The sequence below is a fragment of the Chiloscyllium punctatum genome, chromosome 15 (assembly GCF_047496795.1).
Source record: "Chiloscyllium punctatum isolate Juve2018m chromosome 15, sChiPun1.3, whole genome shotgun sequence".
Taxonomy (NCBI): Eukaryota; Metazoa; Chordata; class Chondrichthyes; order Orectolobiformes; family Hemiscylliidae; genus Chiloscyllium; species Chiloscyllium punctatum.
The window spans coordinates 81,481,601-81,494,677 of record NC_092753.1 but is presented as its reverse complement, the minus strand read 5'-3'; the positions used below and the strand labels follow the sequence as shown (position 1 = coordinate 81,494,677).

The window sequence follows — 13,077 nt, the reverse complement described above, 5'->3', positions numbered from 1 at the left end:
GTGAAGTTTGCACATTTTCCCCGTGTCTGCGTGGGTTTCCTCCGGGTGCTCCGGTTTCCTCCCACAGTCTAAAAATGTGCAGGTTAGGTGAACTGACCATGCTAAATTGCCCGTAGTGTTAGGTGAAGGGGTAATGGGTCTGGGTGGGCTGCGCTTCGGCAGGTTAGTGTGGACTTGTTGGGCCGAAGGGCCTGTTTCCACACTGTAAGTAATCTAATCTAATCTAATTATTATGGGGAACAAGAATGATTGTACCGATTCTGGTTGAACTCCACCAGGGTCAACCAGGGTGTCCAAAATGAAGATGTTGGCTAGGAGTTACATCTGGTGGCCAGGATTGGATGCAGATGTAACTGTGATAATGTGGCATTGCACAGAGTGCCAACAAGGACTGAAATTACTGCCAGCAGCTCCCCCACATTAGTGGGAATGGCCGGTATATCCTTGACTCAATTACACGTCGACTTGAGATGATGCTGCTCCTTTTACAAGGTTAAGTCATCCTTGGTTTTTTTTAGAGGGATCGTAAATGCAAAGGTTTCAACTTATTTGTGTTGTATGATTTTAGGGCCCATTTGATTATAGCTAACAGATACTGCCTTAGGCAAAGGCTTTAAAGTTTAAAGTAAAAAAAACACTTTTACAAAGAAAGGGGAGTGGCCAGTTTTCCCAGCTCAGCTTTTCTCTGGTTTGGTTTAAGCAAGCAGTCAGTTTTTTGTGGCTGCTGGTCAAAGAAACAGCTCCATGCTGATCCTCTCTCCTGTAAGAACCTGTGTTTGATTATACTTTTTTTGTCAAGGGGGTGTTTATGGGGATGTTGCAAGTATATGGAGCAGCATCACTAAGTTGTGATAGAGTCAATTGGGTTTTTAAATAGTTATTTTAAATTCTGTTTTCTTTGGTTCATGTGAAAATAAATAGTTTTATTTAAAACTGAGTAGTTGGGCCAGCTGCATCCCTCCTGGAGTCTCCACTACATACCTGCTTAAAACGACTAGAAAAGTTAGTGTCTGGGCTACCTTCTTGAAATATTTTGAGGGGTTTTGATCTTCCTGGACCTGAGACGGGGAAGGGTGAAATGGCATCAGGAATACCAATGCTGGAAGCAAGACTGTGCTAAGCAAGAGAGACAGTTTACTTCAAGGAATGAAGTTTGGTGTACGTACCATGGGAATGGCCGCCTGCATGGATAAGAGTCATGATTGACAGGAGGTCAGATACAGTAACATATAATGTTCGGATAGATGCAACAGTTCTGAACAAGCTCATAGACCATATAAAAACTGCAAACTCGCAAAAAAAGGTCAGGAGCAAAACATGCCTGGCTCCTTAGAAACGTTTGGAAATGCTGGCAGGACCCGTGTGTTATTCCCCTCTGTCAACCGTTGAAGAGACTTTGGAACCTGAGATGGACACAGCGAATGTCACCACCTTGACACCTTTGCTGCCAGAAGAATAGAATAAACTTCTTCCAAAATGCTCTGGGTGCAAGTGGTGAGCTACTGTGCATTACGCACTGCCTGTGTCCAAACCAGAGTTGGACGAACCTGAGCTAGTGCGAAAATGTCCCAGGAGGAGCTGTTTTAAAAAAAAGAACTAGCCTTGGACCGAGGGGTGGGGGAGGGATTAGTGATTGTAAAATGGTCAATCAGGTGGACCTCATCAAATAAGAGTTCCCTGATTGTGGCTGTCAACTGATACAATTAGTGAGCCTTGGCCAACAGATAAAAACAGGATTGTCAGACATCCTGACACTTTGAGAGGAGGTCCTGGGGGAGCTGGATCAGTGTCAAGGACTTTCCATGCATAAATAAAATGTGATTTGGTGACAGCATACCAGCTTCTGACCACCTTACCAAGTTTTCGTGTAATGCTTTCCTGAGAGTGGTGAGTGATCCTAGGATATGACTTCAAAGGTTGTAGCATCTTTCTTTTTGAATTTCTCTAATTGATTTTTTTGTGAGTATTAATAATGCTTGTTTGTTTGGAGACACGATTTGCGTAATTGTGAGCATGCACTTCACGTTTTTTCCTCAGGAATAGGTTTTTTTTGTACCTTCATGGGGTGTTGGCTTCTTTGGCTGGCTCATCATTTATTGTCCATCCTCAGTTACACTTGAGAAAGTGGTGGTGAACTGTGTTCTTGAAACGTTGTGGTCCATTTGCTGTAGGAAGACCACAATTCCATTAGGGAGAAAGTTCTAGGGTTTTGACCAAGTGGTAGTGAAGGAACAGCAATATATTTCCAAGTCCGTATAGTGAGTGGCTTGGAGGGGAGCTTGAAAATGGTGATGTTCCCCTGTATCCTCTGCTGTTGTCCTTCGAGGTGGTATTGAGTTTGAAAGGCACTGTCTCATGAGTCTTGTGAATTTCTGCAGTACATCTTTTAGGTATCATGCAAGATTGCTACTGTTACTGGAGGAATGATGTTTGTGAGTTTGACGTCAGTCCAGCTGACTGCTATTACCACTGTGCTAAATGGAATAGATGGAGTATTCATAAGCATGGTGGGCCATCAGGAGGCGCTAGCTTCAATTCAACCACAATTTGTATTTGGAAAGGCAGGGACTGATTAGGGATAGTCAACATGGCTTTATGCGTGGGAAATCATGTCTCACAAACTTGATTGAGTTTTTTGAAGAAGTAACAGATGATTGATGAGGGCAGAGTGGTAGATGTGATCTATACAAACTTCAGTAAGGCATTCGACAAGGTTCCCAATGGGAGACTGATGAGCAAGGTTAGATCTCATGGAATATAGGGAGAACTCGCCATTTCAATGCAGAGCTGGTTCAAAGGTAGAAGACAGAGGGTGGTGGTGGAGGCTTGTTTTTCAGACTGGAGGCCTGTGACCAGTGGAGTGGCACAAGGATCAGTGCTGGGTCCACTACTTTTCGCCATTTATATAAATGATTTGGATATGAGCATAAGTTAGTAAATTTGCAGATGACACCAAAGTTGGAGGTGTAGTGGACAGTGAAGAAGGTTACCTCAGATTACAATGGGATCTTGATCAGATGGGCCAGTGGGCTGAGAAGTGGCAGATGGAGTTTAATTTAGATAAATGCGAGGTGCTGCATTTTGGGAAAGCAAATCTTAGTAGGACCTATACACTTAATGGTACGGTCCTAGGGAGTGTTGCTGAACAAAGAGACCTTGGAGTGCAGGTTCATAGCTCCTTGAAAGTGGAGTCGCAGGTAGATAGGATAGTGAAGAAGGTGTTTGGTATGCTTTCCTTTATTGGTCAGAGTACTGAGTACAGGAGTTGTGGCTACAGGACATTGGTTGGGCCACTGTTGGAATATTGCAAACAGTTCTGGTCCCCTTCCTATTGGAAGGATGTTGTGAAACTTGAAAGGGTTCAGGAAAGATTAACAAGGATGTTGCCAGGGTTAGAGGATTTGAGCTGTAGGGAGATGTTGAATTGGCTAGGGCTGTTTTCCCTGGAGCATCGGAGGCTGAGGGGTAATCTTATAGAGGTTTCTAAAATTATGAGGGGCATGGATGGACAAAGTCTTTTCCCTGGTGTGGGGGGAGTCCAGAACTAGAGGGCATAGGTTTAAGGTGAGAGGGGAAAGATATAAAAGAGACCTAAGGGGCAATGGTTTCACGCAGAGGGTGGTACGTATATGGAATGAGCTGCCAGAGGAAGTGGTGTAGGCTGGTTCAATTGCAACATTTAAAAGGCACCTGGATGGGTATATGAATAGGAAGGGTTTGGAGGGATATGGACTGGGTGCTGGCAGATGGGATTAGATTGGGTTGGGATATCTGGTTGGCATGGACAAGTTGGACTAAAGGGTCTGTTTCTGTGCTGTACATCTCTATGACTCTATCAACCACATGATGTACATTCTCCATTCAACTGTTACTGTAGATTCAGGGCATCAAACCTGGTACAATGGGAACATTGCCAAGAGGATCATCAGGCACACCTAAAAATGAGATGAATAAGTCATGAACAAAAGAACTAATGTTCGGACGAAAATAATCAAACATTCCCATCCGTAATAATGATCGAGCCATCTGTGGATGGTCCATCTAGGCTTCCTCTTGAGCTCACTAACATCTTAGCGAGTTTTGAGAAGATCATAGATGTCAGTTTTCAGCAAGTTGATTCAAATAAGTTGTCTATTTAATATGAAGTAAGTAATTCTTTTTAAACGCCAAGTGAAACAACATTTACGAAAGTAAACAGTTGACATGGATTTGGTATTGGCCATTTGGCAAGTAATTTTGTTTACTGTAGACAAAGTATTCCTAGTGGAGAAAACTGACATCACCTTAAACTTTTAACAGTTATTTTAATATATAACTGTATGGTGGTTTCTGACACCTCAGGAAACATTAAGATCATGAACTAGTCGTCACACACACACTCTGTCCTTTCTGTATTTCATTGGATGTTACATCATGTACTGTAATTAGCAAATCAATTGCAATGAGCTCTTGAATTGACTGAAGTACCTGCTAAGGACAGCTGGATTTGCTTTTCTCTGTCGATAAGGTAATTTTGTTGATCAGATTAAAGTTCTTAATTTTTATGTAATCTTTGACACTGCAATGGAAAATGTTTTGGGATAATTCCTGACTAGACTTTCTTTACATTTATATTCAGAAATACATTGCACTGCATCACTCAATGTTACTGATTTCAAGTGTATATGTATTTCTTTCAGCTCTCCATCTCAATGAACCTGTTCAAATGAAATTGCTCGAATCAAGTGCTATGTTTCAAAAAGAGTGGAAAGAGATTGGTCATCTCCAGGATCTTGATATTGCAATGGAACCATGTCATAAGCATCCTTTAATTAAACCAGCGACTGAACAAAATATGGGTTTGTGTGGTGATCGCTGTTGTACAGTTGGTTCTGCTTGTCAACCAGAAATGGATGAACTTAAGGCAGTTCACAGTAAAGAGTTTCATATCGCCCAAGAGGCAAAGGAACTCGATGAACATGAAGGCTATTGCCTTCACCTTGCCAGTTGCTCTGAGTGTTTGGAGTTGGAAAACAGCACCATTGAGTCAGTCAAATATGCCTCGGCAGAAAATCTATTGGACCTCCCTGATGATTATTGTGGAAGCTCTGATGAAACAGTGGTTGGGGAGGACAGTTTTATGGTAAATACAGGACAAGGTAACAAAAATGGGAAACCTCCCAATGTATTGATCTATGTTGGATCGGATTACAGTCAATATTTGGTAAAATTTCAGCAAATAAAATCCGTCCTGTTGGATTGCCTTGACAATGAAAGCTATGTGATCTATCCCCTTCTAGAGGAACAGGTTCTAAAAGTTCCTTGGGTTGATAATTCTTTATTGTTGGTTGTGGCGTGTGACGATCCAGTGCCTGAACAGATTCATGCAAAGTTCATGACTTACCTATCCAAAGGTGGGAAGATCTTGGGACTCTGTACATCATTTTCATTTGGTGAAATCAAAGTAGCAGTCAAAAAAGAACTGAAAGGAAAGATTCACAGGTGGTTCTTCACTAAATCTGACAGCAAGGACATAACCCTCCATGCTTTTACCAGCGGCAAAGCATTCTTAAGAGAAACCAGTAGTACAGAGGAAGCCACTGAAGATCTTGAGCTGTGGGGGAGTTTGGCTAATCCTGAAAAGGATATCGTAATTGTACGTTTACCCTATGGAGAAAATGGAGGAGAGGCTGTGCTCTGTCAGGTACGATGGATAAAATTTATATTTTATGTGGAAGAAATATTGTTTTTTGTTAAATTCATTTAAGCCCTTTCCCTGTTCCTGTCCTGAGGGAAATTTAGTAAGGGTGTGATGGTCTACTCTTAAAAGGAAAAGAAAATCTTTTTCTAATAAGTTTGTCAAACTTCTGTCATAACTTATTCTGCAATTCTTTGACTTCACTTACTCCTAGCATCTGAATTTTCTCCTACAATTTATTTCTTTGTTCTCTTCATTTATTCCTATTTAACCTGATCATAGAAGTCGTGGAATAATTAAATGAAGTGGAGTGTTGAATACCCCTGGATTGCTATTTTGTTAGCTGTATGTGGCTAATCATAGTAATTTAAAGAATCTATCGTAAAACAAAAGTAGAGTTGGTGTGAAAGAGAATGAATTTGAACGAAAATCTCTTCCCTGAGCAAAACCTTGAAAATTACAGACATTGCTAGGGGTTTTCTTTTTTGACTTTTTGATTGACTGGCAGTTTTTTGGTTGTGCGGTTACACATACAGGTTCACCTTGAAATTCCTCCTGATTCAAAAGAGACCCAACTGCAGCAGGATTTTAGAACACTTAAACTGAGCAACGCACTGCGATATGAAGTACTGACAGAAATTCTGACATATTTGCAACTTAGCTGTGAACTTAGTGAAGTTCCACCTCTGACACCAGCGTACCTTCTGACCGCAGGAGAGGTAAGACTTCTGTTTAGCAGTGACATAGAAAGCTTAGTTTTCTCTGGTTGAGCTGGATAAATAGTCCAATGTAAATAATTTTATTAATATATTTTGGTTTGAATTGAACAGTTGGGGTTTGTGGGGGAAGCAATTGTGTGTATCTTCTGTTGGGAGTTCCTTAATATAGTTAAGAGATCATAGTCCTGTATTACTAACACAATCCGTTTTACTAGCGTGTGGACCCAGGCAAAGATTTGAGTGCACACTTACAATTGGATATTCTTTTCAACATCACCCTGTTCACCAAAGCCGGTCCCAAGAGTCATTCACAAGCTAAGCATACTGCAAGGCTAACTTGCTAATTGCATGGTTAACAAAACACAATTTCAAGTTTAAAATAATCCTTTAGTTTTTCATAGGAAAAATATTGGTCTTTTTGTACATTTAAAAATTGGCTTTCATTTTACAACTTTCAGATAATAAATCTTCTTTCACTTGTGATAATGACTAGATCTCCTTTCTTTCTCTGTTGTAAGCTCATAATACTTCTTTAAATCTCTGTGAATGTGTGGGGGTATACATGTGATGTGCTATAAACCATCCCTTTAATTTTCCTTTGTCCTTCCTTAAGGAAAATAGATCAAATACTTGCCTTTTGGTTCTCCAAGATAACTTCTCTGCTGCTTTGAGGAAATGATATGTTTGGAACATTACATGCTTTTATTGCTTGACCTCTATGACTTTGGTCAGTGTCTTTTTAAATTTGTTTGTTACTAAAGGTCACCACCTAGTGGTAATATGAAGTCATAACCATATTTGCAGGACAATTATAGAGTCATAGAACCATAGAAATATACAACACAGAGACAGACCCTTCAGTCCAACTTGTCCATGCTGACCAGATATCCTACACTGCTCTAGTGTCATTTGCCAGCATTTGGCCTATATCCCTCTAAACCCTTCCTATTCATATATCCATTTAGATGCCTTTTGAATGTTGTAATTGTACCAGCCTCCACCACTTCTTCTGACAGCTCATTCCATACACGTACCTCTCTCTGCATGAAAAAGTTGCCCCTTAGGTCCCTTTCAAATCTTTCCCCTCTCACCTTAAACCTGTGACCTCTAGTTTTGGACTCCTCCATCCAGGGATAAATTGTTGATTTACGCTATCTATGCCCCTCGTGATTTTATAAACCTCTGTAAGGTCACACCTCAGCTTCCATTATGTAGTAAAATTTGAATTTTCTAAATGTTTAAACAAAGCAGTCTGAATAATTCAGCAAATTTAGTAGGTACAAATTAAATTATGGAATAATTTAAAATAAACAACTTTGACTTAAAGATGTGGGCTGGCAGAGATAGATGAAAATAATTTCTGCATAATTAATGAGATAGAATAGAGTTATAAGTGGCACAAAACCTGGCCATATTGAGTTTTGAGAAGAGTTGTAGCTCAGGTTGAGGTTCTGGATGTAGGTTTGCTCGCTGAGCTGGAAGGTTCATTTCCAGACGTTTCGTCACCCTACTAGGTAACATCTTCAGTGGGCCTCAGGCGAAGCACTGTACATGGTTCCTGCTTTCCATTTATATGTTTGGGTTTCTTTGGGTTGGTGATATCATTTCCTGTTCTTTTTCTCAGGGGGTGGTAGATGGGGTCTAACTCGATGTGTTTGTTGATAGAGTTGTGGTTGGAATGCCATTATTCTAGGAAATCTCATGCATGTCTCTGTTTGGCTTGTCCTAAGATGGATGTGTTGTCCCAGTCGAAGTGGTGTCCTTCATTTATCTGTATGTAAGGATACTGGTGAGAGAGGGTCATGTCGTTTAGTGGCTAATTGGTGTTCATATATCCTGGCTAGTTTTCTGCCTGTTTGTCCAATGTAGTGTTTGTTACAGTTCTTGCACAGTATTTTGTAAATGACATTAGTTTTGCTTGTTGTCGCCTGCGTAGGATCTTTCAAGTTCATTAGCTGCTGTTTCAGTGTGTTGTTGGGATTCTGGGCTACCATGATGCCAAGGGGTCTGAGTAGTCTGGCAGTCATTTCCGAGATGTCTTTGATGTAGGGGAGAATGGTTAGAGTTTCTGGATGTGTTTTGAAAACCAACTAGTCACTAAATGACATGACCCTGTGTCACTAGTATCATTACAAACAGATAAGGAAGGACACCGCTTCGAGTGGGACAACACATCCATATTCGGACAGGCCAATCAGAGACATGATCGAGACTTCCTAGAAGCATGGCATTCCAACCAGAACTCTATCAACAAACACATCGAGTTAGACCCCATCTACCACCCCTGAGAAAAGAACAGAAAATGACATCACCACAGGAAATAACATCACCAACTCCACCCCAAACATATAAATAGAAAGCAGGAATCATGTACAGTGCTTCGCCTAAGGCCCACTGAAGATGTTACCTAGTAGGGTGACAAAATGTCTGGAAATGAATCTTCCAGCTTAGCAAGCAAACCTATATCCATAACCTGGCCATATTTTGAGGTTTTTTTTTCTCCACCTAGTTTAATCATGCATTCTTATTTCCTGTTCATAGCTTCAAACATTTCTGTATTCATAAAACATCAAAATTATATTTTAGGAAGATTTGTGAATGCTCCAACAATGGTTTGGGCAAATCACTTGATTCTAAACAATAATTCAGCATATCCTTTTCATCTTACATCAAATTTTCTTAAAATAGTTAAATTTCCATATTGTAAAAGGACCTTTTTTTCTGTCATTTAGATTTTCATTCTATTCTATTAATAATAGAGCAATTTAATCTGTTATCTAGGTGACCAATGGAAGTAGACAGTCAGTATTTATCTTACTGTAACCCTTCATAATCTTTAATTGTGCTTTTCGGTCCTTAACCTTCTGGAGAAAAACTGAAAGCTAATTGACCTGAAATGTTAATTCTGTTTCTCTGTTCACAGATGCTGTCTGACTTGCTGAGTACTTACAGCATTTTCTGACTTTATTTTGGACAGCAGTATTTTGCTGTTGCACCCCTTGCCTTTCTCAGGTCCTGTGTAAGAAGTCCTAATTTTTCAAGTGCAATGTCTTGTTTTGAATACTATGTATTAACAGAATGGATTGCTTAGTAATCTGTTGTAAAGTAGTCTCTTCAAGTTACGTTTTGGTAATGTGTCCATGTTAAGAGTTATAGTTGTGGGATAGGAAAGATTTATTTTACCTGCTTATTCAATTTTTCACCATGTTTTTTATTGTAGTGAACAGCGAAATATCTTTGGTTAGGATGGTTCATGCTGTGATTGTGTTCTAGTACTTAGTTCCAAATCAGAATTTCTTGTTCAAGGGTGCCAGAGCAGTAGGAGAAAAATCTGATTGCAACAGGAATTCTTGGTTATAATGCCTTTCCCAAAGCATTTAACTTTAAAATGCTGGTAATTTTTATTCAAATGCATGCTGCTTTGTGTTCACCGAAACTTAACTTTAAAATTAAGTTTTAACATAAAACAAAGTATCCTCAAACTACAGAGACTTGGATTCAATGAGAAGAAAATGTAAGGAAAGGTCGGTGTGGAGTTAACAGTTGCAAGTTCCTTTTTAACTCAACCATAAATGTTTGATATATGTGAGTGTTCAGTTGGGGGGGAATAAATGCTTGCACCTGAGTTTACTGCTTCCATTCAGTCAATATTTTATCGTCCACAAGGAGGCACTGCATGCCTAGAAATATCAAGAAATTTGAAAATGCGTGACTGCCAAAACTGGAATTTAAAATCATTATCTGTATTGGACTAGTGAACCTTTGAGGCTAACCTGATGAAGGGCTTTTGCCCGAAACGTCGATTTTACTGCTCCTTGGATGCTGCCTGAACTGCTGTGCTCTTCCAGCACCACTAATCCAGAATCTGGTTTCCAGCATCTGCAGTCATTGTTTTTACCAAGAGTTCTGGGAAATCAGTTTAATCTGTTGTTTCATTCATAAGCTTATTTATACAAATCTTCTAAATGTAATTCAGACATTTTCATCAAAATCCTGTTGGATTAAAAACTCATTGAAGATGCGATTAAATATTATAAGATAAAACAGATTTGTCGAATGTTTGATAACCTTTCTCAGCAGGCCAGAGCTGATCATACAAAATGTGTGACAAAAAAATTGGTTGGGGACTTTTTCTAAGCAGAGATTTTGGTAGGTTTTAATGTCAAGAAGAAAATAATTAATGGGGGAAAACATGACAAGAGCTATATTTGCTCTGTGGGTATCTTTATAAGTGTCTGTATTATGCTGTGAATGTCACTAGCAAGGTCAACATTAATGCCTATTATCACAACTCACAGGGGAGTGTGCTAGAAATCAAGTCCCGCTCTTCCTTGAGTCATTATACAAGTTAAAGATTTTAAATGAAATGCACAAAACCCCCAGACCACCTGATACTCAGACCCAGGTTGATATAAAGCATGGACCATTTGATAATAATCACTATTTAATGCAGCCATTAGATTCTAGCTACAGGGACACAATTAAACCAAATTAAGTAAACTCTACAAATTAGAACTCTTAAACCCTTACACACACACACAGATAAATATAGACAGGGAGGATAAAAAACATGTGTGTAGATGGAAAACAGTTCTGTAGTCTTTGTTCAAAAGCATTTTTGAGTTGATTCTTGCTGATGTGAATGTTTCTTCTCAATCTTCCTTTTTCTGGATGTTTCCACTAGTTTGCATGAGACACAAGGTGGCTGGTTCACGTTTGAAAGGTCTGTAACTTATCCAGTTCAAACACACAGGTTGCAGCATCTGCTGAAGGAAAGGAAAGCTTACTTTCTTCAGGTTTGATAAGGCTTACAGCAGAGAACAGAGTGTATGTTTTTGGCTGCAGTAGATCTTCTGGTTTCTCTTCTGATCTGACAAAACTACCAATCATCTTGTTGACAGGCAGAGGGCCATTGTCATTGATAATTGATCCTAGTCTTCAAGCCAATCAACTTCATCTGTGAACAGCCTCTCAGCTTCAGTTAGCTGCACACTGTTTGTGTAGCTGTGGTTTCAGCAGTCTTCATAGTAGATATCAAATGTCTAACTTTGGAAACCTGCAGCCATCTTTGTAAGTTCCTTGGTTTCAAAACAGTTCCTTCTTATTTCAGAACACAGTTTCACAGTGCCTGGTATGGTAGGAAGATCGTATGAGGAAAGGCTGAGGCACTTGGGGCTGTTTTCATTGGAGAAAAGAAGGTTTAGGGGTGACTTGATAGAGGTGTGTGACATGATTAGGGGTTTAGCTAGGGTTGACCAATAGAACCTTTTTCCACGTATGGAGTCAGTTATTACGAGGGGGGCATAGCTTTAAATTAAGGGGTGGTAGGTATAGGACAGATGTTAGGGGTAGATTCTTTACTCAGCGAGTCGTGAGTTCATGGAATGCCCTGCCAGTAGCAGTGGTGGACTCTCCCTCTTTATGGGCATTTAAACAGGCATTGGATAGGCATATGGAGGATAGTGGGCTAGTGTAGGTTAGGTGGGCTTGGATCGGTGCAACATCGAGGGCCAAAGGGCCTGTACTGTGCTGTATTTTTCTAAGTTCTATGCACAGAAATAAAGACTGTCTTTACATCATCCTTAATAGTTCTTGAGAAGATGTTGGTAAGTTTCCTTCTCAAACTACAACAGTGGTTGTGCTGTTGACGCATTAACAGTGCATTTGGAAAGAGGAAGTACCATTTGAGCTTAACACTGTTATTGCATCTGTGGTTTTCCAGGCCCCAATTTGAATCTCTGGCCTCGTTTTCTTTTCACTGTTGATATTTGCACTCCTGCTGAACTGTTTTGAACCTTTGCTGATCCTTTGAAGCATTGTTCATACAGTGGCCATTACAGAATTATTCCAACATTTTGGCCTATCATGTCTATACCAGCTTGTTGAATGAGCATTTCACTTAATGCCTTCTCCTGGTGACTGTGCACATTGTTCCTTTTAAAATGACAGTCTGCCACTCCTGAATGTATTTTAGACCCTGAGTACTTGCTGTTTGAGAGAGGTTGTTTTTCATATTTCTTTGACCACTTCTCGCAATCACTTTAAATCTGTGCCCTGTTGCTCTCAATCATTTCATAAATGGAAACAGTTTCACCCTATCCACAGTGTTAATGCCCTCATGAATACCTCTATCAGATCTCACTTCAGCCTTCTCAAAAGGGAAGCAATCCCAATGTCTCCAATTTATCTTCTTGCCAAAACCATTTCTGTAAATCTCTTCTGCATCTTCTCTAACAACTCATGCCCTTCCTGAAGTATAGTGCCCAGAACTGAATGCAGTTCTCCAGTTGTATCCAAATCAATATCTTATACATTTTCAATGGAAAGTAAAAATACATTGATGTTAGCAAAAGTAGAACACCTTAGAGTAAGGAATTCAGCGACCCCCCCCCCCCCCCTCACAAGATGTGTTTGGATAAAACCCTGAAGCGGTTTTTTGAAGCTGAGAACATTTAAACTCTTCCTGGAGTTTTCAAATAGTTACCTGATTTTTCAGACTGGGAATTTAAGTCTCACTGTGGACTTGTTGGTCAGAATGGCCAACTGTTTAGGTTACGCAGGGGTGAGTGAAAAAAATTAGAATGTAAATTAGAGAAGAATTCAGGAATTGTATTCCTGCAAATTTAAAAACTTATTTAGATGAATATCAAGTATTCAGGATCAGAAAAGTGGCAGTTCCCA

At 39.8% G+C, this 13,077-nt stretch overlaps 1 protein-coding gene across 3 annotated transcripts in view; it reads left to right on the top strand.

Annotated features, from left to right (window-relative positions):
* hlcs (holocarboxylase synthetase (biotin-(proprionyl-CoA-carboxylase (ATP-hydrolysing)) ligase)) overlaps window positions 1-13,077 on the top strand; it is a 163,685-nt gene that overhangs the window by 26,305 nt on the left and 124,303 nt on the right. For all 3 annotated transcript variants that reach the window (XM_072585634.1, XM_072585635.1, XM_072585636.1), the window contains 2 exons: window positions 4,680-5,683; window positions 6,214-6,396. In XM_072585634.1, the coding sequence (XP_072441735.1) occupies window positions 4,680-5,683; window positions 6,214-6,396 (1,187 nt within the window). The remainder of the gene's footprint in view (window positions 1-4,679; window positions 5,684-6,213; window positions 6,397-13,077) is intronic.